At 55.5% G+C, this 26,074-nt stretch overlaps 1 protein-coding gene across 1 annotated transcript in view; it reads right to left on the bottom strand.

The window, feature by feature from the left end:
• Positions 1-4,839: 4,839 nt before the first annotated feature.
• Positions 4,840-26,074, bottom strand: part of INSR (insulin receptor) — a 49,088-nt gene continuing 27,853 nt past the window's right edge. Inside the window, exons 3-21 of the mRNA XM_080988746.1 lie at positions 23,871-24,186; positions 21,631-21,779; positions 20,479-20,623; positions 19,179-19,393; positions 17,833-17,959; positions 16,400-16,638; positions 16,138-16,305; positions 15,214-15,418; positions 13,739-14,013; positions 13,031-13,170; positions 12,628-12,787; positions 11,884-11,983; positions 11,066-11,133; positions 10,511-10,740; positions 10,156-10,266; positions 9,902-10,061; positions 8,971-9,100; positions 8,034-8,168; positions 4,840-7,210 (exon numbers count right to left, since the gene is read on the bottom strand). Coding sequence (XP_080844872.1) covers positions 6,850-7,210; positions 8,034-8,168; positions 8,971-9,100; positions 9,902-10,061; positions 10,156-10,266; positions 10,511-10,740; positions 11,066-11,133; positions 11,884-11,983; positions 12,628-12,787; positions 13,031-13,170; positions 13,739-14,013; positions 15,214-15,418; positions 16,138-16,305; positions 16,400-16,638; positions 17,833-17,959; positions 19,179-19,393; positions 20,479-20,623; positions 21,631-21,779; positions 23,871-24,186 — 3,434 coding nt within the window. The 3' untranslated portion in view covers positions 4,840-6,849. The remainder of the gene's footprint in view (positions 7,211-8,033; positions 8,169-8,970; positions 9,101-9,901; positions 10,062-10,155; positions 10,267-10,510; positions 10,741-11,065; positions 11,134-11,883; positions 11,984-12,627; positions 12,788-13,030; positions 13,171-13,738; positions 14,014-15,213; positions 15,419-16,137; positions 16,306-16,399; positions 16,639-17,832; positions 17,960-19,178; positions 19,394-20,478; positions 20,624-21,630; positions 21,780-23,870; positions 24,187-26,074) is intronic.

Genomic DNA, 26,074 nt, shown 5'->3' with positions numbered 1-26,074 from the left:
CACTCGCTTTCTGCTAATGGTCCTCCCTCCTTTTGTGGGGGCCACAAAATATACAGACAGCACCTTGTACGGAGTCCTTGGCACCCACCTTGCTCAGTATTGCCTGCACGGACTGGCAGCAGCTCTGCAGGCTTTCTGAGCGACTTTTGTTACCAGGTTTGTTAACCAGGAGAGATGCTGCCGGCCTGTGCTGACAATCCTGAGCTCGATGGGGGGGGGATCTGCCATGGTTTAAGGCGGATTCCGATATGGAATGCTGTTTGGTTTCAGTTAACGAAGTCTACATACCGCTCAATTGCAATGGAACTGCTAGGTGGTTTTTCAGGGAATATTAAAACCATCAATAAAAACCAGCCAGCAGCATTTAAAGATACTCCGTTAACGTTAACAGGCACTTATGGGGTACTAATAGTAACACCTTGAGTAGCTCAGTCCAGGGGAGCATGAGGCTATTGATCTCAGGGTTGTGGGTTTGAGTCTTACCGTTCTATGATTCTGTGAACTTGGCCCGGCAGCAAATGTGCAGATCTCTGAGCCACAGGCGTTACAGGCTGGCAAGGCCTCACTCTTGCCAGCAGCAGCACTGCATCTAGCTACCGTTTGCGGGAAACATAGCGCAGGGCCACTTCAGGACTCGTCAAGGTGCCTGGCAGCCGCCACAAACGTATCTGGGCACACAGAGCAACTGCTAATGTACCTCCACTTCCCCCTTGTGCTAAAACTCACAGAAACAGCCTTTCTTCAATGGGGCACCCTCCAGAGCTTTGGAGCTCCAATATTACACAGGCTGTGGGGGCCAATGGGAGTTGTAGTCCCAAGGTGCCCGGTTGGGGGAAGAGTCGCTGAGGAGGCCAAAAAGCAGGGGGGTTGTATGTACCACGTTTCCGAAGGGTGTCCAGAGACACACTCCCGAAAGAAAACACCGGCAGGGCTGGGAGTTCCTCTGGCTCATCTCAGGCACCCAGTATTTGCGAAGGAAGTTGGGCAACCTGACTCTGCTCTCAGCGAGATAAGCAGCCGTTTCTCAGCCTCAAAGCCACAGGCCGATTCAGCCCGAGGGACGCATGCAGGGCAGGTTCCCGAGAACCAGTGTGGACAGTCCTTAGCGAGATGGACCGACAAGCTGATAAGGCAGCTTCTATCACATCAGCCCTTGAAGAACCACAGAGCTGGAAGGGACCCCAAGAGCCATCTAGTCCAAGCCGCTGCAGTGCAGGAATCCAGAATGCTGCTTTGGGGAGAGCACCTGTTTGGTGTGCAGAAAGAACCCCGCTTCCAAATGCAGCTGGGGCTGGCAGATACCCCAAGGTCTTCGCCTCTGCCGCGGCGGACCTGCGTCGACAGTACTGGTCTAGGCGGAGCGAGGGTCGGACTCTGGACAAAGAAGGCAGGTCCTGCACCCCAAACTCTTGTGAGCATGGGCAACAGGAGCTGGGAGTCCTGAATCGATCGCCAGCTGCCCACTGCCAGGCTTTTAAAGAAGAGGCTTTTAAACTAAGGTGGGACCCAGCTGTTTATGGGAACATGAACTGCATCTGTGCGACTGGTTTGCTATTCAGAGTTTGCGGGAGCAGCTTTTAGAAATCATGGGCTTCACAGAATCCTAGAGATGCAGAGTTGGAAGGGAACCCTGGGGTCATCTAGCCCAACCCCCAGGAACTAAAGCACCCATGACAGGTGGCCGTCCAACCTCTGCTTGAAACCCCCCCAGGGAAGGAAGGAAGGAAGCCCGCCACCTTCCAACCTGTCAAACTGCCAGGAAGCTCTTCCTAATGTGGTCAGGATCTCCTGTCCTGCCATCTAAATCCACTGAGTTGGCAGTGGGCTGCCTCCAGCAAAGCCTTACTCAAGACTCACCAAAATTAAGGGCTTAAATGACTCTTGAGTAGAACAGCGGCACTGGACACAAGCCTGCATTTCTTTATTACAGTATTATTATTATTATTATTATTATTATTATTATCATCAGTAATCCATTTTTATTTTGGTCTAACGCAACACTCCCTGGTAGCTTCAGACTGGGAAGAGATTTTGTGAGCCTGCAAAGGGGCCCAGAAACAGCGAAGAAGAAGGAGGCAGCAGGAGGCTGGGATTTGCAAGGCTAGAAAACAAAGCAGCGTTTAGCAGCGCAGACCAGGACCCTCGGGAGTCGGGGGCATTCTTGGATAATTTATTCAGAATTTTGTTTTTGTGTTTTTTTAATATAAACAGTTAATTGTTCAATATTTTACACACAGCAAAGAAAAATCCGTTTGATATTCAAAGATACTCTCTGTACACATCACTGCCTGGGCTCCGATATGAAAAGCACTGACAAAAGAAATAAAAATCAAGTGGGCCTACTATTTTTCTATGAATTCTTCTCAAAACCATGGCACATATTGATATTGATCCTTTTATTTTAAAAACAAGAGGTATTTTCTTTCCTTTCTCTCTCTCTCTCCAATGCCGCCCCTTCTCAGTGTTCGGGGACCATCCTCTGCACGTGTGGGTCAAGTGGGGCAGCGGGGGGGCTGGCTTCTCAGGCACTCCATGGCGGGCTTGGGGAACCCGGCAAGGCCTTTGCTTGGACCTCGGGGGGACCCAGGAGGCGGCCCCACCCTGCCCGTCCGCCTCGCTAGGGGGAAGCCAGCCCAGCTTTCTCCGTGCAGAGATCCGTTAACCTTTCCAACGTTCCGGCAATGGGGCAATTCAAAACGTCCCTAGAAAACGCTTGCATTGTGATTCTTTTTTTATATATATATATAAAATAAAAAAAACAAAACACGTTTTAAGACAGCTGGACCAGTCCTGAACAGCAGCAGCAGCAGCAGCAGCAACAAAAATCAACAAAAAGCAGTGTGTGTTGGTGGCGAGGTGGTTTTACCAACAGGCAAGGCGGTGGGAAAACCCCCCTTCTGCTTCCGGGACAGGGCTGAGAAGCACTCGATGGATTTCCACAGAAATCAACCGGGGCGAAGGAGCACACACAAGAGAGATGGCTGTGTCCAGCAAAAGTCCTAGAGAACACGCAGAGCTCACAGAATCGTAAGGGACCCCCGAGGGTCATCCAGCCCAACCCCCTGCAACACGAGCAAGAGAACTCCTGACTCTGACTCTGAAGCGAGCTGGAGTCCCCTCTGTGGGTCTCGCTTGACAAAACGGATAGGGATGCTTCTTCCACCCTGCAGGATCCTCCACGGGGTTCGGACAGAACGAAAGGCTGGCGAGTCAGAGTTCTCAAGGCAGGCCGGAACTCAAAAACTGGAGTTTGTGACCTTAATGGGAAACAACCTAAACGAAACCCCACGTGTGACTTAAGTCTTGCCAGTTGCTTGCAACTATTCCGAAGGGAGGCAAGGCACAACGGAAACTCCCCTCCATCCTGGCAGGAGGAACCACGCTGGAGGGCAGCTACTTGATAGTGGCTGTGGGCAGAAGGGGCAATTGGGAAGGCGAGGGAGGGAGAGAAGGCGGAGGACACACAAGCCGAACAGCCGGCCTGGTTCACTTGCAGCTCACAGCACCTCATCCGCAATCCCAGCACAAAGAGGTCCGAAGGCCGCGCCCGGCCCTTCCGTTAGACAGCGCAAGGCCCTTGCCTCGGGGGGCAGCAGCGGGATGGCAGCATCGGTTAAGCTACAGCTGCCGTGCAGAAAGGGGACCCTGACCGCCTAGCACCCCACTGGGCCAGCCTCCACCCTCACCCCTCAGCCAACATCTAGGGAGCTGCTTCCCTACCCCACCTCGTCTACGCAGCTCTGCGCCCAACGCAGAGCAGACCCACTGATGCCATCGAGGAACTGGACTCCGTTGGAGATGACCCAGTTTGCCCGGGTCACGAAGAGAGCTTTTTTAAAGCCCAGCTGCCAAGGAGAGGTTGCTGGGGATTGCAGTAGGACAAGTCCCCTTCTCCCCCCGTGAAGCAAGTGCTCAACCACTGAGCTGAGGTTCTCAAGAGGGGAATCTTTTCGAAAAGGGTTTTTTTCCTGTGTGCCTTTCTGCTCTCCCTTCCAGCCCCAGCCCCCCCCCCCCGGCTCCCCTTAAACGGACAGGCGCTCTGGGCCCTTCTCCCCTAAGTGCAAGAGGCTCCGCAATATGGATAGCACCAAAAACTGGCACATCTCTACCCAGGCCGGCAGATGTGAGGCCTCCTCTCTCTCTCTCTGTGCAAACTAGGGCCAGAGGCGTCAGGAGCAACTTGAAAGCTCTGGGGCGTTCGAGGCTCTCTAATCTTTCAAATGGGCGCAAAACAAAATTGCAGACTGGCAGGAGAGACTAAGGACCCCCCTTCTAGGCATCTTTACACGATGGCCTTAGGGGTGGGTTGATGCCACTCTGCAAAGGTTTCAGGGCAGACAGAGAAAGCTGCTTCGTTCCCAAACATCGCACTTCCCGCTCTGTCCCACCAAGAGATGCCCCTGCAGGCGGCAATAAGGTGCCAACATTGAGGAAGCGTCGCAGGAACGCAGCATGGAAGGCCCAGGAGGAGCCCACCACGAATGTGCTATTAATTGTGACCATGGCGCCCATGAAAAACCCCACCGCTCTGGGAGGGGGGCCCTTGAGGCAGCTCCTAACAACGGCCCTGCTTTCCTGAGAGAGGCACACCTCCCCAAACAATCTTCCTCGCTCCCCAGCACACGCCCCCCCCATCAAATTCAAACCTCCATCCTCCTTGTGCTCAGCATAAAAAAAGAAGATAAATCAAGGTGCATTTTCGACGAAGGCAAGCAGAGTGGATTTTTTTGGGGGGGGGCACAGAACCACCTATGTGTAATTAGTCTGTCCAGTACCCACAAGGCCTACAGATCCGCTTATTCCGATTCACATTATAAGGAAATACGGGGGGGGGGGGTGTTTCTTCCTTTTTTCTCTTTTTTTTTTATAGAAAAAGCTTATTTCAAATGACACTGAGGTAAGAGAGAGGTTTTGGCGATGCAAATTTCAGCAGGCGAACAATCGCCTGGGACTGAAGAGGAAATCTGAACTGGGGGGGGTGGGAGGAGGAGGAGCAGAGGGCGGACCCCACAAATTCTGTGGGGCCCACTGACTGGAGCAGAAAAGCTCTAAAGTGCAACACTGGGGAGGTTAGCCGGGGGGGGGGGGAGAAACCCTAAAAAAAAGAAAACCCCAAGGGTTGAAGAGGGTTCTTGCCCCCACCTCACAGGTGGGAGACACACAGGCAGATTGCACAACTGACCGGGTTTAGCAGGGCAGAAACAATTCCCCAGCTGCCATCTCCTCCTCCTCCTCCATCTCTGCCTCCCTGGCAAATAATCACAGCGTTTGGGCTTATTCCCCCCCCCCAAAAAAAGGGGGGGCTGAGGCAAAGGCACAGGGGGCACAAGGCCAGAGCAAGACTGTTTGCCTGCCTAGGCTAGTGTTGTCTGCATGGACCGGCAGCATGCTCTCCAGGCTGGGAGCCCTTTCGCCAGTCCTGCCTGGAGACGCTGTCAGCGGGGCGCGCGCCTGGGACCTTCTGCGTGCCAAGCAGGAGCTCTGACAGTGGGGCTGCGGCCCTTCCGGCAAGATGCCAGGCCTGGCGGCCCCTCAAGTGGGGGGTGTTTCCACCCCCCCGTCTATCCGGACGTCCTGCCTGCAGACCAGCAGCTTGGCCAAGGGGCTGCGGGACCCTAGGAGGCCGCGATGGATCCTGCGCGAACTTCCCACCAAAATTTCCTAGCGCCGTCTGCCAACTTTGCCAAAACAGAAACGCAAATGCTTAGCGAGTCTCCCTGTCAGGTCCACCCCCAAGCAAGGCTCCCCCCCACCCTAGAAGGTTTTTGGGTGGGGGAGAATCGACAAAGGCAACAATAATTTATAAGGAGGTTGGCTACCTCAGACTTAAATATGTCACAACAAACATATATATATATTTATGTACACACACACACACACGGGACGCTAACCGGACAGGGCCCAAAGGGAGGTGGCTCACTCTGTGCTATTTTTAAGCCGCCAAAAAGCACTCGGGGGGGGGGGTCCTAAAGGGGGTGTTGGCTACTGCTTTGGCTACCTCGCTTTGCTGGGGGGGGGGACGACAGGGTGGGGGACCCCTCGCCCCAAAAGTTCTTCAGTATAAAAATAATCTCTTGAGAATCCATTCACTCCGGGGCGGGGGCTGGCTCTCACGCCCCTCCATGGCTCCGCGCGCACACACGCACCGATTAACCCATTGAGAAAAGCAGCAGCAGTTGGTCAAATCGGGACAGAAAGACAGATCTGGGTGGGGCACGCCTTAAGAGATCCTTCAGATCCTAATTTTTTTAAATAAAAAAAAAAAAAAAAGGAAAGAAAAATGGCAAAGGAATCCCCTCCGAAAGAGGGGGACAGGCAAGAAGAGAGGGAACACGTTTCCGGGTTCTGCTTGGGAAGGTGGTTCTGGGCTGTCGGCGCGCTAAAGAGCCCCCCCCCACCGTGGGACTAGAGGTAGGCAGAGGGGTCTCCCCTCTCCCTCCTACTCGCAAGAAGCCCCTCCCCGTCTCAAAGCCACAGCGTTGTGCATGGGGATCCGGGCCGGGTGGAAATGCAGCAAAACGGCCGCTTGCGTCTTTCACAGACGAAGGCTGCTGGCGGCGAGTCAACGTTTGCGCGCCCCTACCCCCCCCTCAAAAAAAAACAAAAAAACCCCACCCCAACCCAGAAATACGACATGGTTTGGGGGAGAAAAGTCACTGTCCTAGTAGTAGTAATAAGAATAATCTTCCATGACGATTAAAAAGTCCGTCTTTTCGGTAGAAAGCGAGTCCGCGGTGTGTCTGCAAAAATACTGCCAGTCCTGAGATTTGTGTGGGAGAGGAACTGCCGGGGGGCAGGGGGGGCGGGAACCAAAGGAGATAACAGCAGGGTGCGCCCCCACCCCTGCCATTAGGAGGGGCTGGAGCGGGGCATGGAGAGGATGCGCCCGTTCTTCTTGCTGCCGTTCATATGCGTGTAGGGGACGTGCTCCTCGTAGCCGCCCTTGAGCGCCACCGAGAGGCCGTTGTCCCTGCCCAGGACGCTGTCGTCCCGCTGGGAGTAGGAGGAGGCCGGGTCCAGGGGGATGCTCTCCATGTTCTCAAAGTCCATCTCAAAGTCCTCCGTCTCGGGGGGCTTGTTCTCCTCGCTGTAGAAGAAGGAGACGTCCCGGAAGGAGGGGTGCAGCTCGTCCTTCAGCATCTCAATCACCTCCGTGAAGGTCGGGCGCATCTTGGGGTTGTACTGCCAGCACAGCTGCATGAGGTCGTGGCTGCAGAGGGGGGACAAAGGCGCCGGGGGGTCAAGCGGGCAGCTCCACGGAAACCGTTCCAATGCCTCCCCCAAGCCCTCTGTTTCTGGGGCTGCCACTAGCAACCCTGAGGCAAAGAAGGCTGAGACCCCCCCCCCCACTAAAAAAAAGGACCTGTGTCCTTTTTTGCGCCAAGGGGGCAGGAGAGGTAAGGTGAGGTCAAGGACCCCTGGATGGTTAAGTCCAGTCCAAGGCGACTCTGGGGTTGCGGCGCTCATCTTGCTTTCAGGCTGAGGGAGCCGGGGTTTGTCCACAGACAGCTTTCTGGATCATGTGGCCAGCAGGAGAAACCGCTTCTGGAGCAGCGGGACACCGTGACGGAAACCACAGCGCACGGAAACGCCATTTACCTTCTCACCACAGCGGTACCTATTTATCTACTTGCACTGGCGTGCTTTGGAACTGCTAGGTTGGCAGGAGCTGGGACAGAGCAATTGGAGCTCACTCCGTTGTGAGGATTTGAACCACCGACCTTCCCATCAGCAAGCCCAAGAGGCTCACTGGTTTAGAGCACAGTGCTGCCTGGCGGCATGGCATGAATTCACTTCCTGAGACGATGGGCAGGAGGCAAGGAGCCTGCCAGCAGGGGGCGCCAGAGCCCGCTTGTCCCCCGACTCAGTCGTAAGGGACAAGCCTGAGAAACTGGCTGGCAGGGCAGAGGGAGCCTGTTCCCCCTAATGAGGCGAACCCTGGACTGTCCCCACCTGGAGGGCAAAGGAGTTGCCTGGTGCCCCACCCACAGGGGCACCCAGAGGGCGGCCCCTGCCTCCCCTCCCCGACTCACAGCCTCTCGGTGCAGTTCTCCGGCTGCTCCAGGCACCCGCCGTCCATGACGAACTTGAGGACCTGCTCGTTGGAGAGGCCTTGGTAAGGCTGCTCAGCCAGGCTGCTGATCTCCCAGAGGACAACGCCAAAGGACCTGGGGGGAGACAGGAGGGTGAGGGCCAGGAAGCACAGGGGACTCCCCAGGCAGAGGCCGTTCCCCACGCAGCCATTCCAGGGTGTCCCCCCTCCCGCAAGGCTGGAGTCCCCGGCTCCCTGCTGGAGGGGAAGGATTCTCCGCACAAAGGGCGCAGAAAGACCCCCAGCCTTTAAGCTTGCAGAGCTGCTGCCAGTCAGTGCAGACCACACTGTTGTGACTCGGGAGAAGGCGGCTCCCCACACTTCGCATGCAGAAGGTCCCGGGTTCAGCCCCCTCTAGGGGCACCAGTCCATCTCAAGAGACAGTGGAGCACACCTCCGGGGGTGGAGCCAAATGACTGTGTTAGCAGCACCGAAGTGACTTCCTTGGGGGCACAATCTGGGCCGTGTGTCTGGAGGTCCTGGGCTGCCCAGATGGCAAGACCCCCCTCTTGGCCTCGCGGACGGGGGCCAAAGAGAAGCAGAGCGAGTTGCTGCCCAACTGCCTTAGGGACTCCGCTCTGGATTTGGGTGAGGTTTACTCCCGAGCCTTTTCTCCCCAAATACCCCACAAGGCAGCGGAGGTTTCGGATCAGAGTTTCCCTTCCCAGGATGGGCCGGGACAAAGACCCCCTGCCTGAAACTCTGCAGAGCTGCTGCTGCCAGCCAGAGTTGGCAATATTGAGCCAGATGGCTTGACTCGGGACAAGAGCGGCTTCCTACGGCCTCTCAGGCCTGCGAGGAGAGCCAGCATCCTCCTGCCTGCGGCCAGGAAGGGGGGCTCTGAGCAGCGCCGGGGGGTTGGGGGGCTCCCCACTCACCAGACGTCAGAGCAGGCGGTGAAGACGCCGTCCTTCAGCGACTCGGGGGCCATCCAGCGCACGGGGAGGAGCCCCTTCCCTCCTTTGCGGTAGTAATCCGTCTCGTAGATGTCCCTGGTCATGCCAAAGTCTGGGGGTTGCGGGGAGAGAGAGGAAGGCGGGGAGAGCTCAGAGCTTCCCTCAAGGACGTGTCTGCAGGGGCATGGCTGGGGGGGACCCGTCCTGGGGGGCCACATTTGGACCCCAACCCAGAGGCCCCCACCACCCCTGAATACACGGGGCCTTCTCAACGCTCGCCTGCTGTCCGGAGACCTCCGTTATTCGGTGATCTGGGAAAAGGCCTTCGGAAACGATGCAATACTGAATGGTTTAGTTTGTGTAAAACATGCAGGGATTTATGCTACGCTAAATGAACCATGGAAAAAGAAGAAGGGAAGTCGCTGATATTTTAAGGTTGTCTAAATGAATATTTTAAATTCTAAAATTGTGCGTTTATTTGTGGGGGTGTTGCTATTGGGTTGTTGTTTTTATTTTCATTAGGTATTTTGTGGTTTTATATCTTGATTTTATTCTGTGAACTGCCCTGAGACCACTGGGTATAGGGGGGTATGTAAACAAAACAAAACATAAACAGAAAAGTGTGTGTGTACACACACACACACACACACACACACACATATATTAAAGGCCTTTGCAGTGGGGGCACCCCGATTATGGAATAACTCCCCGATCCCCCAACCCCAACGTATTTCTTGTAGGATATGGAGAGTTCGGTGAGTTTTACTGCTAGAAATGTCACTCAACAAGGACACGCGTCTTTCTGCTCTTCCTTGGCCGTCTCAGCTGCGGGGCTCGTGCCGTGCTCCGAGAGGGGCTCGGAATAAATCCCTTTTGGGGTCCCCCCTGCCCCCCAGGAGGAAAGCCGCCCCACCTCCGATCTTGACGGTGAAGTCCTCGGCCACCATGCAGTTCCTTGCGGCCAAGTCCCGGTGGACGAACTTCTTGGCGTTCAGGTAGGCCATGCCGTCGGCGATCTCGGCAGCCATCTGGATCATCTCCTGGAGGGTGGGCGGGGGGCGGCCGGGGTTGTTCTGGGGGAGCCGAGAGGAGGCGGCGTGAGCAAAAGGGGGGCACGGCTTCTCTGCCTTGCCAACCCCCCCCAAAAAACCCACACCCGGCTGTTACCTCTGCATCCGGGCGCAAGGACCTCAGGTAGCTCTTCAGGTCTCCGTGAGCCATCAGCTCCATGACCACCAGGGTGGGCTGCCCTTTCGACACCACCCCTAAGAGGCGGACCTGGGGAGAAGGAGGGCGAGAGGGAAGGGCCCGTGAGCCAATGGAGAACCCGGGCCGCCTGTCCCCTCAGTGGCCAAAGGACCTGAAGAGCCGAGGAATCGGTCTTCCCCTTTGGCAACTGCCTCCCCCCGTGGTTCTCCAATGGGTTGGTTGAGCTGCGACCCCCCTGAGGAGCGGTCTTCTCAGCGCTCCCCTCCCCCCGTATTGCAGGGGGTTGGGCTGGATGACCTTCGGGGCCCCTCACCACGTGGTGGCAGCTGAAGCCTTTCATGACGGACGCCTCGTTGAGGAACTCGATGCGCTCCCGCAGGCTGGCCGACTCGTTCACCGTCTTGACGGCCACCCGCATCTCCGCCTCGCCCTTCACAATGTCCTTGGCGATGCCCTCGTAGACCATCCCAAAGGAGCCCTGGCCCAGCTCCTGCAGGAGGGAGATCTTCTCGCGGGGGACCTCCCACTCGTCGGGGATGTACACTGCAAGTCGGGGAAAGAGGGAAGCGGGTTGGGCTAGATGACCCTCGGGTCCCTTCCAGGCTTGGGTTCTCTAGGAGGGCAGAGGCCGGCCCAGGGGAGAATGGCATGGAGTTCAGCTCGGCAACCCAGAGGATTCTCTCCAGCTCGGTTCTGGTCCGAGTCCGGAATGGCTGCATCCGCCTCCTTTAGCGCCCGTGGCCAGAAGGGCAGCGGAGGCACCTCAAAGCTTCCGAAGGGAAGGAGGAGTATCTGTTTTTCCCAGTGGATCGTGCCCTCCCAAAGAAGAAGGAGAGGAAGGGCCCCGCCGCCTCGGCCTGCCACTCACCATCGTTGGCGCTGAGATACTCTGGGTTGGAGGAGGCGTAAAGCGGCCCCGTCGGTCCTTCCTTTTGCCTGGGGGGAAGCAAGCACAGGAGAGGCGCCTGTCACCCATCGGGGATCCCAAAAACCGGAGCGGCAATGGCTGTGCGTGTGGGAGGGGCGTGCCTGGGCACGGAGGGGCCTGCGTAATCCGAAAGGACTCGAGCAATCGCCTAAAGGCACAAAGAGGTTTCTAGTCCTCAGGACGGCGCGTGTGTGTGTTTTGTGGCACTTAAAGGGACATGCTCAAGCAAAACCAGGGGATAGGAAAGGAAGGAAGGGAAAGAAAGAAAGAAAGAAAGAAAGAAAGAAAGAAAGAAAGAAAGAAAGAAAGAAAGAAGAAAACCCAGGGCCAACAGTCTCGTATTTCTTATGGGATTCTTAGCTTCATAATAAAGCCTTGAAAAGAAAAAGAAAAACCAGGTGAGGGCATGTGACCCCACACACCCAGCCTATGGAATGCTTCTTATTATAAGAAGACGAAGAAGAATAAGTTAATTGATACCTCGCTTTTTCCTCTACCAGGGACTCAAGGTGTCTAACAGATAAAACAAGAACAGCTAAAACCCATTTTTTGGGGGGTGGGAAATGTTGCTGCCCGGTCCGTGAGGGAGAAGAAGGTGCCACCCCACCAGTCGCAGTGGGGAAAGCTTTCCGCGGATCGGGAGGGGAAGGCGGTGCCCTTGATTGTGGCCGCAAGCACCTGACAGCTCCCCCCTCTTCCCTGCCCCAAGAAGTCCGGAGTCTATGGGGAGGGAATCTGCAAACGAGGGGCAGCCCCACCTTTTCTTGATGAAGATGTAGGCACCTCCGATGACCCCCAGGAAGAAGACGGCGAAGATGATGGGGACGATGATGCTCACCAGATTATTGTTGGGGGGAACTGCAGTGGGGGGGAGAGGGGGGGACCAGGTCAGGTTGGGTTAAAAAGAACTCACCTCTCCCAAAGCATCTTGTGCCCTGCCCCTCTCTCTCACTCCCCACAAAAGGGCACACAACCTCTCTCACATATACAAGAGGCTCCTCTGACAGCAACAAGCGTCCTGCTTTCATGGCGTCCTGAGGAACCCTCTGCCACTAGAGATCCTGCAGCAAGCGCCTGCTGTTCAAACTCCCAAACGCCCGCTGAAAACTCTCCCTCTGTGGGCAATTTACAGTTCATCATTCCACCACAGCCGGTTGGTCCCCGATTGCGGCTTTTCTATGTGGCTCTGTCACTGCAAACCGCTTTGATATATGTATTTATGAATGCTTTATCGATGTAAATAGCTAAAACCGGTATGTACGCACAGACACACACACACACACAGTATGAAACACCCACATCAGGGTTTCCCAAACTCAGGCCTCCAGCTGCTTTTGGGCTACAACTCACATCATCCCAGGACTGGCCAGGGATGATGGGAATCGTAGTCCCAAAGCCCTAATCTACAGTCGCATGACTGCCCGCCCGCCCGCAAACCGTGGCCCCTGGGTTGTGGGAGCCCAGCTCCTCCGTGCCCCCCTGCCCCCCCCCCAGGATCTTACAATAGTCATAGACGTAGAAGTAGATGGGCTCCGTCCAGGAGCCGTTCCCTGCCAGGGACGTGGCTCGCACCCGGACGCTGTAGTTGCCCGTCTGCAGCCCCGTCAGCTTGCAGCCCTGCTGAGCGGCGAACTTCAGGCGAGAGAGGCAGTAGCGCTGCTCCTGTGGGGAGACGGCATGCTCAGTGGGGGTCTCCCGGCGCCCCCCACCCCACATCCTTCAGAGCAGCGGCTTGCACAGCCCTGGGTGGATCACAGCGCTGAGGGGTGAAATGGCGCTTCCCTGATCATGCTGCAGCGCAAGCGGCTACCGGCAGTCGGGGAAGGTTAAGAACGGCATATCGCATGCGCATCCTCTGGGGCGGAAAGCTAGAAAAGGGAGAGAGGGGAAGAAAGGGGTTCTCACCTCCGAATCTCCGAGGCGGCCGTAGTTCACCTCGTAAAGGATGATCAGCCCGTTGGGCTCCTTCGGCTCCTGCCAGCGCAGGTGGACCACGTTCTTGTCCAGCTCGTGGGTCACAGGCCCCACAATGTCGTCGGCTTTCGCTGGGAACACAGCCAAGAGAAAAGGCTTGCTCAGTGCGAATTGGGACAACCGACGCAAGAGCCAGCGGTTAGGAGACCCGGGTTCAAAGCCCTGCTCCGTCACAAAGCTCAAACAGCCAAGCTGACTTCACAGGGTTGTTGGAAGGACAGAAATGGGGGAAAGAGAGAATCTCGTGCGCCAGCTTCTCAGAGGGAGAAATAATGGTAATAATAATAATAATAATATTTGCACCCTGCCCATCCGGCTGGGTTTCCAGCATGTATATAAAAACACAATAAAACAAGAAATATTCAAAAGCTTCTCCATATGGAGAACCAGCGCAGTGTAGTGGTCGGAGTGTCAGACCTGGGAGAGACCAGGGTTTGAATCCCCACTCAGGACGCTGAGTGACCTCGGACGCCAGTCACTGCCTCTCAGCCTACCTCGCAGGATTGTTGAAAGGATAAAAGGGGGGGGGGGTGATCTGCGTGTGCCACCACCGTGAGCCCCTCAAGATGGAAAGTGAGGAAGACGAGGGCACGCCGCACGCCCCGTAAAACCGGCCTGGCCAGGCGCCTCCCTGCTCACCTTCCGGCATGGTCCTGGCGCTGACGTAGGCCTCGCTGCTGCACTCCTGGGGCACCTCGTGGTTGCAGGCCTGGATCTTGATGCGGTAGCCCGTGAAGTGCTGCAGGTTGGAGATGACGATGGACTCCTTGAAGACCACCTTGGAGAAGGGCTTGGGCTCCGGGGGGCTGGCGGGGGCCGCCGTGGAGCCGTTCCCAAAGGCCGGCAGCGTCGGGGACGGGGTGGTGCTGTTGGCCGGGGCGCCCAAGTCCCTCCTGCGCCGCATCACCGACGGCCTGCGGAGAAGGGGGGAGAGAGGCGTCGGTCGGAGCCCCGGTTCCAAAAGCGGGCGGGCGGCCGGGCAGCTCAGAAACAAATTGGAGTTGTCCATTCAGGATTCCCTTTGGGGCAGGAGTGGGCGCTGGGGGAGAGGGGCTTTTCCTTGGCCCTTCTAGGGGTCCCCCCACTTTTAAAAAAGAGTTCTCAGCTCCCTGAGCTCAAACTTTGCCCATTAATCTTGATTGGTTTTCCTTTTTTTCCTTACAGTTTCCCCCCCAAAGTTGACTTCCCGCTCTCTGTCCTGGATGCGTCCCCATTCCCACCCCTCCACCATCCCTGTTCAATATTACATTCTTTTTTGCTTTTTATTTATACTTTTTAAATGTATACGTTTTCATTCGTTTTACAATCAATTTAACATTTCAGAACCTGACTTCCTTCTCCCTCTCTCTGTGGTTCCTTAAATTTATTTTTAAAATATTCTTCCGCATATGCAAATTCCTTTCACTTGCTTAATTATCTGCTGCAAATACGCCGCTCGATACTGCATCTTTGTTTCCGATTCACAATCGGCTCCTCGCGTTTGGTCGAGGGATGTGTGACCCCTTTGGTGCGTGGCCTCGTCTTGCAAACGCGCGGGCAGAAAGGGATCCGCCGGCAGCCTCGGCTCAGGCTCTGGGTTTCAAAAGGTTCCCAGGAAGGGGCTCCGGGAGCAAAGAGAGGCTGCAGGTCCTGGCTCCCTTTCCGGCGGGATTACTCATTAATCCTGGGGTTGTGAGCAGCACAAGCGCCCGGCTGGACTGTGCCCCCTTCCGCAGCAGGGCAGGGTTCACAGGCTCCGTCACGCACCCCACACCTTCCCCTGCCCAAAGATCCAAGGGCACAAACAAACACCTTCCTTTGGGTTCAATACTGCCTGCACAGACTGGCAGCAGTGTCTCTGCAGGGATTCAGGCTCAGGGCTCTCAGGGAGACGCCACCGGGGGTTGAACCCGCGCCCGTCTGCGTGCTACACAGGGGCTCTAACCACTGAGCCGCAGCAGGTTAAGCACGGTTATTATCCTCTTGGGTCTGACCTGACACAGGCCTACAGAGCCATTTAACCCAGCACTGCCTGCACTGGTTGGCAGCAGCAGGCTCTTCTTCCACTTGCGCTTCCTGCTCCCACACCTGAGCCATAAAGGGGGGGGGGTGAGGATCCGCGCTCGGCCTCTTACTTGGGGACAAAGACGATGTCGTGGAGGTAGTTCTCAAAGACCTTCCGGAAGGCGGACTCCTCCGTCTCCTTCATGATCTGCGACTCGGTCTTGGGGCAGGGGCAGCACTCCAGGCTGGGCTCCTCGCTGTTGCTGTCGTTCGGCTTGTGGGGGGAGTCCTCCGACTCCAGCGGGGGGGACCACGTCCGAGAGGGGAGCTTCAAGCCTGCGGGGAGGGGAGGTTGTGAGGCCAAGGAAAGGCAACGGGGGAGCCATGGAGACCAGGCAGACTCTGGACAGTCCCCCCCACTCCCTCTGTCGCAGCGACGGAGAACCTTTTTCTTTAGATAGATATATTCCTTTTCTAACTCGTGATAAGCAGCAGCGACAACATTCCAGAAGAAACAGAAAAGAGAAGAGGGGGCAGGAGTTTTATCTGGGGGAACTTCCCCCACCCAAGGCCCACCCTGCCACCCTGGGGGTCAGGAGCACCCGGCCTTGATTCAAGGAAACCCAAGCAGCAGGTCTTGCCCCAAGGAGGCAGTTGCGGGGTCGGAAAGTGTCTGCCTTCCCACTGCTCTCGAAGGCTCCTCCTTCCCCAGCAGTCTAAGGCGCCATCGTCTTGTCTCTCGCTGCGCCACCCTTTTTAAATTTTTCTTCTGGCCCTGGGAGACCAGCGAAGAGGGGAGCCGGTTGCAGCAGGAGGGGGAGACCCCTGTGACTTCATCTCTGCCTCTCGGCTTACCTCCTCTCCAGCCTCAGCTTCTGCGCCTAGACTGCTCTCTGCCACCGACTCTCCCCGCTCACGGAGCCCTGTTCCCTCTCCGGTTTCCAACACCGCCTCTTCCCCATCTTCTCCCTCATTGTCACCCCACCTCCGCTCCCTGAGCTCTGTGGCACTAGGTGGGACCCAGGCGGGCGGGCAGGGCGGTGCCAGCAGCTCACCCTTCAGGCAGTAGTCCAGCTCGTAGAGCTCACTGTCTTCGGGCTGCTTTTCCCAGGAGACCTTGTAGTGCGTGATGTTCCCGTTGGGGTCGGAGGGCGGCTTCCACTTCAGGAAGATCTGCGACGAGCAGTTGGACACCGAGATGGGGTCCAGGGGGACGGTGGGCACTGCGGGGGGCAGAGAAGAGAGACAAAAGGTCACCCCAGGGCAATCCCCCCTCTCACCCCAGCCCCCCGCTTCCAACCGTGGACAGTCTCTCACCCGAGGCGTTGGTCTGGACGTAGATGATCTCGCTCTTGGCCCCGTAGGACTTGCGCTCGTCCGAGTGGGTGATCAGGGTCTTCACGAAGATGGCGTACTGCGTCCAGGGCTTGAGGCCACGCAGAAGGTGCCCCGGCTTGGTGTCGCTGTTGCGGGGAGGCGGCTCGACGTCCATCACCGTCCAGCTGTTGGCGCCACAGACGTCCTGCCCGTCAAACTCCGTCACGTTCCGGAAGGGGCTGGGGGGGAAGAAAAGGCCAAAAGGAGGAAACGGCTTTTATTTCAGAAAGACACACCTGCAGAGGGAATTACGCTTTGGTGGAGAGACGTGAAAATGGAAGAAGTCGTGTGAAAGCCTGTTGCAGAAATGAATTAAGGTCACGGAAATTTTTAGAAACTGAGCCGGTTGGGCCGCGACTGCTCTTCCCGCGTTCTCAGTTTTATTTCAAGCGCTGCCTCTACCGATCCTTCAATCCCAGCTACAGAAATGGCAGAATCTACTTGACCACTTTATTTAGGGGGCAGCCCTCCAAACTCTGCATCGCCCGAGACAAAGGAGGAACAGGAGGACACCTTAGCCTAAGTTATTTTGCAGAGAAGCCTTTCAACTTAAATAATGCACGTTCTTAGCGATTCGCCGGGGATCTTGTGGGTTCAAATGAAATCGCTCTGCACCGCTCCTTCAAATAATGCCCAGCCTTTTTAAAATCCTTCTTGGGCGAGGATTGGGAAAATACACAGTCTCTTTCTTCAGTTGACTTTTAGGGTATAGAAGAGAGCATGTTCACATTTAGTTTGGACTAAGGTAAAGGGACCCCTGACCATTAGGTCCAGTGGTGGCCGACTCTGGGGTTGCGGCGCTCATCTCGCTTTACTGGCCGAGGGAGCCGGCGTACAGCTTCCGGGTCATGTGCCCAGCAGAACCAAGCCGCTTCTGGCGAACCAGAGCAGCGCACGGAAACGCCGTTTACCTTCCCGCCAGAGTGGTACCTATTGATCTACTTGCACTTTGACGTGCTTTCGAACTGCTAGGTTGGCAGGAGCAGGGACCGAGCAACGGGAGCTCACCCCGTCATTGCGGGGATTCAAACCGCCGACCTTCTGATTGGCAAGTCCTAGGCTCTGTGGTTTAACCCACAGCGCCACCCGCGTCCCCTTTTATTCCTAGACTGGACCATCCTCTTCCTCTTCCCCGGCTGCAACAAAACATGTCTCTCCTGCATCAGTCTCTGCAGCCACAGCAGGCGCTGTAACTCTCTCTGATCAAGCTGGATGTGTGTGTTATAGAATCCTGGAATTGAAGGGTTGGAAGGGACCCCCCCCTCCAGGGCCATCTAGTCCAACCCCCGGCAATGCAGGAATCCCAGCCAGAGAACCCCTCCCTCCCCAAGACCCAAAGTGCAGAAAGGAGCTCCCCGCCCCACTTTACTCACGCTTCCCTGTACAAGAGCATGAAGCCCAGGAGGTCGCGGAAGTCCAGCGGCCAGTAAGGCTCCCACTTGACCATGATCTTGTCGCAGGTGGTTTTGATGTAGGAGAACTTGAGCACTTCGCTCTCGCCTGCAGGAAGGACGGAAAAGGCAGGTTGGAGACGGGAGGGCCTGGCCAAGGACCCACCGGGGGGCGGAGGGGGGCTCAGGTCATTCATTTTGATTGTGTCACTTTATGTTGTGAACCACCAACCACGTGGGAGGCCCTTAAGCAGAACCCCAGTCCAAGAGCACGCCCCCCTATTTCTCCTCCTCTCTCTTCCTCTCTCCCTTTCCCTCCCTCTCTTCCTTTCTCCCTTTCTCTCCCTCTCCCTCTCTTTCTCTCCCTTTCTTTCTTCCTTCCCTTCTCCTCTCCTTCTCTCCCTCTTTCTCCCAATCTTCCTCTCTCCCTTTCTCGCCTTCCTTCCTCTCTCCTTCTCTCCTTTTCATTCTCTTTCTCCCCCCTCTTTCCCTCTCTCTCTCTCTCCTGGAGGCTGTCGGTGCCAAGGGAGGCCCCTGGGAGGAGAAGCTGCCCCGCGTTCTGCCAACCTGGCAGGCGCTGCAAGAGGGAGGGAGCCGAGACTCAGCAAACATATAGATCGTACACAGAGAGGAGGCGCCGGCCAGGAGGGAAAGAGGAAGACAACCCCGGAAGCGCTCCTCTGGGAGAGCAGAGGGAGGGTGTCGGGTGTGTACAGGGTTCGACCCCACCTCCAAGTGGAGTAGGGCAGGCTTAATGGGGGTTTTATTATTAATATAACAAAGCTCAGGCCCAGGAGCTTGAAGAGCAGCCCTTCTGGTCTCAGGAAGCCAGCGGCGCATGGGGGGGCCCCACACCCCTGACCCACAGCACCCTTGGGTCCTGCTTGGGGGTCTTTCCTCTGGCCTGATCCCGCCAATGCCGCCACCAGGCTCTTCTGAAATGCCCTTCTACAGAGCTCTTCTACCTCACTGCTGTCCACACTGACTGGCAGCAGCAGCTCTCCAGGGCCCAACTTGGAGATGCCCCTGCGGGGAGAACCTGGGACCCGCTACTTGGCCACTGAGACACGGCCCTTTCCTGCGAGTTACTCCAAAGGAGGCAAGACTCCAGTCCTCAAGGTTCTAGATGAAGAAGTGATTCAAGCAGGGCAATCGGAAGCTGCCTGCTACTTCTCCCTCTGAAGCATCTAGCTCCGTATCTCCTGCTCAGACTGGCAGCAGTCCTCCGGGGTTTCAGGCAGGAGCTGCTGGGAAAACTGCCGCGATTCGAACCTGGGACCGTTGTGCGTGCAAAAGCGCAGCGCGCACCCCTCGGCCGCCCCGCTTACAAGAGGCCTGGTCGCCGTTGGTCTTGAGGGCGATGTCGTTCTTCTCCTGGCGCCCCTTGGCCCCCGAGATCTCCTCCATCTTGTCGATCTCGGACAGGCAGAGCTTGGGGTTGTAGTGGAAGAAGAGCTTCCCGCGGGCGATGGTGAGGTTGTGCTTGCTCCAGTCCCACAGCTGGCGCAGGTTCTGGTTGTCCAAGGCGTAGAAGGAATAGTTCCTGGCGGGGAGGGGGAAAGAGCAAGGTGAATACGGCCAGGGGGAGAGGAGAGAGAGATGCCCCTTGGCCAAGGTGGGGAGCGGGCTCAGCAAGAACTCACTAGCTGCCAGGGAAGGGAACTCTTCCTTCAAAGAAAAAAAGATCCCCAATGAGGCACTGAAGGCCCCTGCCTTCCCCCAGCCGCCTAAATCTTGTCCTTCCCAAGCAATCTGAGACTTCTCCGCCTCAACTGCCTTTGCTCTGCCCTCTTCATCCCTCTCCCAGTTGCAGCAGGAGAGGAAGACGCCCTGGCTTCTTCTCCAGCTGGACTCCTCTCTGCCTCTTTTTCCTTTAGAAATTTATTTATTTGGTTTTTCAGATTAAAACTTTACAGTCATATCTCCAACATACAACATAAAAACAAGATAGCTGCCCAGAGTGGCTGGGGAAACTCAGCCAGATGGGCAGGGTATAAATAAAATAATAATAATAATAATAATAATAATAATAATAATAATAATTCCAAGGAATCTCTTGCACTCCCCCCTCTATGGGTCCTATTGTTAATCATTTCCTCTTGCATCTTTTATGATAATCCAAATCTTTTACCTCTCCGCTGCGTCCAAAACTCACCCTTAAACTACAAGTGTTATTCCAATCCTACTAATGATTTTAACTGTTTACAATGGTCTTTCAGATACAACTGTTTACTTTAAGGGTGGCTGGGGAAACCCGGTCAGATGGGCGGGGTAGAATTAGAATTAGAATTATTCCCCATTCCTTATTTAAATTTTGGTCTTCCCGATTTCTGATTCTTCCGGTCATTTGGGGCACAAAGCTCTGAAGCTGAGCTACAGCTTCTTGCCAAGCAAACAGTGGGTCTACTCTGAGTAGCGCTCACTTGGCGACGCCAGCGTTTGTTCCCGATCTGTTTTTGGACATGTCCAACCCCCCTTTTCCTCCAGGGAGCTCAGGCTGGCGTGCATGTCCCGTCCCCCCATTTGATACCCACAACGCACCTGCGAGGCAGGCCAGGGCAGAGCCGCACAACCCAGCGAGGATCGGAGCCCTGCTCCTAGCCGTCCCTTCCCAGGGGCCCCACTCACCCGGCTTCCAGGGCCTCCCCTCGGATCAGGTGGAGCTTCCGGAAGAAGGAGAGGGAGACCAGGGCGTAGGAGCGTCGGATCTTCAAGTAGCCCGTGATCTCCTCAATCAAGCCGAGGTTGGCCTCCAGCTCAGCTGCAATGTTGCCTGCAGGGAGGATGCAGAGGCGTGGGCTGAGCCAGCCTAGAAACTGGCCCTCCTGCTTCACAGGCTCACGGAACTGCGGGGTGGGAAGGGACCCCCAAAGGTCATCCAGCCCAACCCCCTTGGCAATGCAGGAATCTCGGATGAAGAATCCCTGGAGGACGCCCCCCCCCCAGCTCTGCTTCAAAACCTCCAAGGAAGGAGAGTCCACTACCGACCAAAAGAGTCCACAGAAAATTCTCCAAGGGGCAGGAAGATTCAAGAAGCATTTGGGCGTATTCTAGTATCAAAATAATTCTTTTCCCATTGGCAGAATATGGATAGACATCTTTTCGAAATGAGAGCACCCAAGCAATGCGGAGGCCAATCCTAGTTCTGGGTTTTCCCCAAAGGGATTTCTTATCGGTAAAAAGCTTGGCGTGGTGCGAACAAATTTTCTGCCCTAACTTTTAGTCGGAATCGCCTTTCTTGGAAGACATCGGTTCAGGTCCTCCAGAGCAACAGAAAACCAAGCTTGCTCCCACTTCCACGGGGCAGCCTTCGAGATATTTGGAGAGGACTCTCGTATCTCCTCTCGGTCTCCTGTTTCCCAGGCTAAACACCCCAAACTCTATCATTCCATATGTATGATCTAGTTGGGATTCCTGCATTGGGCCCCTTCTGACGCACTACTCTACGATTCCAATTCTCTCCTCTGCGCACCTTCCAGCTTGTCCATGACCTCCTTAGGCCTACAAAATGGACCAAGCCCTCGTCTCCGTTGCTCTGCCGGCTTTCCCCTCTGGCCCTCTCCGCTCCCCAAATCGGCACAAGGCCCCCGGAAGAAGGCAATGTGGCCCTCCGCTGAAAAGGCTCCCCCTGAGCTGAAGCCGTGAGGTTCTGGACTTGAGAAGGAAGCCCTTGTGTCCCCCAGAGAAAGAGCAGAACCAGCTTCCAGGTGACCGACTTGGCGTGGGGCAGAGAGAGAGGCCCCTCTGGCTCCCCCCACATCCCGCCCCCCAGGAACTCACTTCCTCCGCGGATGTTGATGGTCAGGCTGCCGTTGACGACGGTGCACCCCTGGAGCTCCTGGGCCGCCGTCACAGAGTCGATGGTCTTCTCCTTGACGGGCAACTCGCAGATTTTGGGGCACAGCCCCTCGCAGGGGGTGCAGAGCAGGCTGCAGAAAAGACACGGCGGGGAAAGGGAGATGCCTCTTGCGCTGCAAATGGGGCTTTTCTTGCCGCCGCCAGAACCGATGCGCGCGTTCAGAAAAGCTCAGGGAGTCTGGCTTGTCCTGCAGCCTCTGGGATGGCCCTGTGGGGCCTGCAGACCCACATTCCCAACAGGGGAGAGGAAAGGAACCTCAGAACAGCTTGCTGGGTGAGGCCAGTGGCCAGTGCAGTCTGAGAACAAGAGTCCTCTCCCCTCCTGTGGTTTCATGCAACTAGGATTCATGGAGGCAGGGCAGCTGTCGGCAATTTGTCCCGTCCTCTTTTAAAGCCATCACTGCCTCCTGTGGCAATGAGTTCCACAGGTTTACGATGTGTTGCTCGGGACAAGGACAGTGCCTTGGGGGCTGTGGGGCGGCACAGACCGAAGCCTTGTTCTAATCTCTCTTCCCCAGCAAGCAAATCGAGCTCAAACAAAACAGGATGGCTGAAAGGGTCCCCGCTGCAAGGTCCTTCAGCACCCTGCTGGGGGGGGGCATGTTGTGGAGGGGCCTGCCTTCGAGATTCTGCTTCCTGTTTCCTGCCCCCTCCCTTTCACAACCCCGTCATAGCAAGGAGGTTCGGGAAAAGAGCATTCGGAGAAAATGTCATCTGCTTTGAGAACATTCATCCGGTGCAGGAGGAACAAGGTTTGCTGCCGCTGCTGCTGCTGCCGTCAGCCACAATTAGAGGCCAATTAGCTACCCTTTCCTGAGAATGATCAGAACAGGCCATTTCCTCTCCTCCTCTGGCTCCTGGCTTTGCCCAAGAGCGTCAGGAAGCTGGTTTGCCAAGAAGAGGGAGGCAGAAGACCCCCCCCCCCAGATCTAGATGGGGTCTAGATAGGTCTAGATGGGGTGACAAGAAGGGGATGCCTTGCATTTGGAGGGGCAACAGCCCCCCACCCAGCCTCTCACCCCATCCTCACAGCAGGCAAATTTCAGAGACCCCTGTGACCCTAAGCTGCCTCTGATAAATACAAGTAACTCTGTTGATATCTTAAATATCAAACATACATTAAGCGTGGATTAAACTCCCTCCTGTGGCGTTATCAGGCAGGGGCTCCTTGGGACCGACCGAAGGTCTGCCTCTTTCAGTAAGCGGAGCTCTGGAATTGTTCTAACTGTTCTCACTGGGCTAAGAGGAGACCCACTGAAACGAATCGGCCCGTTTCAACGAGTCTCCTCTGGGCAGGGGCGCAACCCGCTGTTTTAAGTCTGCGAATTCGCTTTCGCCGCTTTTTACATTATGAAATTGCTCGGTGGTTGATCCCCGACCCCATTTTCCGTTCCTTCATCCATTAATAAACAAGATAAACCAAAGATAAAGAACAGAAATATTGTTACAGCAGGTTGATAGCCGCCTAAGATTGGGCATGATCACCAAACGTGTTTCCAAAGCATTACCCAAAATGCCCATTTCCCCACAAACCTGCTAGGCTGCATTGTGCGCGTTCTTTCGTAACAGGTGAGTTTAACCAGAGATCCTACTGACCAATTATCTCTCCATCAATCAGGACAGAGCAGTAGTTAAGCTCCCCTCACCTCTGTCTTTTAGCCAATTATAAATCTTAGCAGCTGTTCCAAGGCTAGATGCTATTTCTCAATCGTTTTCCAAAACGAAATGTTAATGTTTTCGTAGGGAGGCATTTTTCGGACAAGGACCCCCAGCGGGAGTGTGGGGGCTCAGACACCCCTGAAATAAAAGGGGAGGATCTCTGAGACTAGGGTGTCCAGCTCTCTCCACGCCACAAGAGCCCTCAGGAATCGGTATCTGGCAGAAAAAGGGCTTTAAATCCTCAATGCCTTCCTCCTCAACGGGTTGGGGGGCTCACTCTGCGTTGCGCTGACCTCTTTCTCTTCCCCAAATCATCACTTTTATTATTATTGCTCTGTTTCAGGGCGTCTCGACTGCCACAAAGCAGTGAGTTGCACAGACTCTCGCAATGGGGACAGGGAGTGAAAGCAAGACCCTGATATTGGGGGGGCGGTTGCCGATGAGAAGAGGCCCCCCCCTTGGTTTCTCCGCCTCCCTCCCCGTTGTGTGTGTTACCAACTCACTTGGTGGAGTTCATGGTGTAGCCGGAAGGGCAGCCGGGGGCGCACTCTCCGTTGTGGATGACGGGGCAGTCCGACTGGCGGGCGGCCTTGCACTTGTTGTGCAGCTCCTGGCAGAAGTCGAAGGTGACGCAGCGCCACCCGGCGTAGCGGTAGGACCCGGCGGGGCACCTCTCCACGCACCTGCCCTCCAGGCTGAAGTGGCGGCAGGCCAGGCACTTCTCCGGGTCGCCGGGCTCCAGGCAGCTGCCCAGGCACTCGGCGTGGCAGCAGGTGCCCTCCGGGGTGCAGCCCTGGGACTTGCAGGCGGAAGGGCAGACTGCGGGGAGCAGAGGAGAAAGAGAGAAATGGATGAGAACATGCCCCGCAAGCCCCGCCTCTCGCAGAGGGCCTTCTCGGTGGTGGTGCCCTGCCATCTGATGCCAAGGAAATAAACACAGCTTTTGGAAGACATCTGAAGGGAAGTTTTTCAAATTTTCTTGTGCTTTTATATGTGCTGGAAGCTGCCCAGAGTGGCTGGGGAAACACCCAGATGGGCAGGGTTGTTGGCTATTTGCAGATTAGTTGCTCTGCAGAAAGCTTGTGGGGGAGACCACACAATACAAGGAACTCAAAAATAACTTTAACAAGGTTTTAACCACAAAAACAAAAACTCCTTTTACATTAAAGATATCAGCAAGCATGACCCATCCAACCCCCAGGGTACTGAGAGAGCTAGGTGCTGCTCTTTATATACTATAGCCAATTGCTGACACAGCTTAATTAACACAACTTAGCAGCACCTGCTATACTGTTCCACAGCTGTAATACTGGGTCTCGTTATTTGCTCTGGCCCTTAAAGACATACACATCTTGTGGAACAATAATGAACCTTCACATTTAAAGAGACCATTCAACAAGGCTATAAATAAGAGAATTATTCTTATAGAGCAATGCCTGCCCATGTCTCCACCCTTCCGTCTCCTCCCGCCCACAGAGCTGGGCCACCCCATTACCTGTCCTCCAGTTTGGGGGGCAAACTGCTTCCCATTAGGCTGGGCTGCACACAGAACAGGGCCTCCAGCGGGTGGCTCCCCTAGTTACTGTCGCTTGAAATAGTCCAGAGCGGCCAACAGCTCCGGTCCTTTCTTTTTGGATGGCAGTCTCCACAATTCTGAATAAAGGGCTCGCTTAATGGGAATGATGGAAGCTGCCTTGCCCCAAGTCGGACCCTCAAATCCGACCAGCTCAGTATTGTCGCCTCTGAGAGCTCTCAGAGTTTCAAACAGCCTTTTCCAGCCCTGCTTGGAGATGCTGGTGTACATCTGTTCTGTACCTGGTCCCCCCCCAAAAGCAGGTGTTCTAATCACCTTCTTCGCCCCTCCTGTATTCTGAGAAAGATCCAGCCAAGGAAGAGATCACTTGCACAACGGGATCTCATGGGGGGGTACTAGCAAGTTGGTTGTCGCCTGCACATAGGAAGAACAACCCATGTGTTTTTTGGAGGGGGCAACCCTATAAAACCCTTCTCAAACGCAAAATCTGGGACACAGACACACACCTCACACTGTCTGTCCTGTCTGGATTTAGTATTCATTTAGTATTGCTTTTGAATTCTGGTGCCGGAGGAGACTCTTGAGAGTCCCATGGACTGAAAGAAGATCCAACCTCTCCATTCGGAAGGAAATCAGCCCTGAGTGCTCACTGGAAGGACAGATCCTGAAGCTGAGGCACCAAGACTTTGGCCACCTCAGGAGAAGAGAAGACTCCCTGGAAAAGACCCTGATGTTGGGAAAGATGGAGGGCGCAAGGAGAAGGGGACGACGGAGGGCGAGGTGGTGGGACAGTGTTCTCGAAGCTACCAGCATGAGTTTGACCAAACTGGGGGATGCAGTGGAAGACAGGAGGGCCTGGCGTGCTCTGGTCCAGGGGGTCACCAAGAGGCGGACACGACTAAACGACTCAACAGCAACCAAGTATTGCATTTATATCCCATCTCCAAGGAGCTCGAGGCGAGTGGGGATTCGAACCCTGGTCTCTCCCAGGCCCTAGTCAGAACACTCTAACCACTACACCACACTGCCTCTCAGGTTCAAGGTTATTTCTCTGTATATTTTTCCGATACCTAATTGAGTCAGTCTAGGCCACGGAACATTACCATTACAACTGTAGCAAATCCTGTTACTTCTCCACTGTCGGTTGTTGCGACTAATCTCGATTTCCCTTTC

This window comes from Podarcis pityusensis (assembly GCF_964106645.2).
Source record: "Podarcis pityusensis genome assembly, chromosome: 18".
Lineage (NCBI taxonomy): Eukaryota > Metazoa > Chordata > Lepidosauria > Squamata > Lacertidae > Podarcis > Podarcis pityusensis.
Note: the sequence above shows the minus strand (reverse complement) of the source record. Positions and strands in the feature narration are given on the sequence as shown.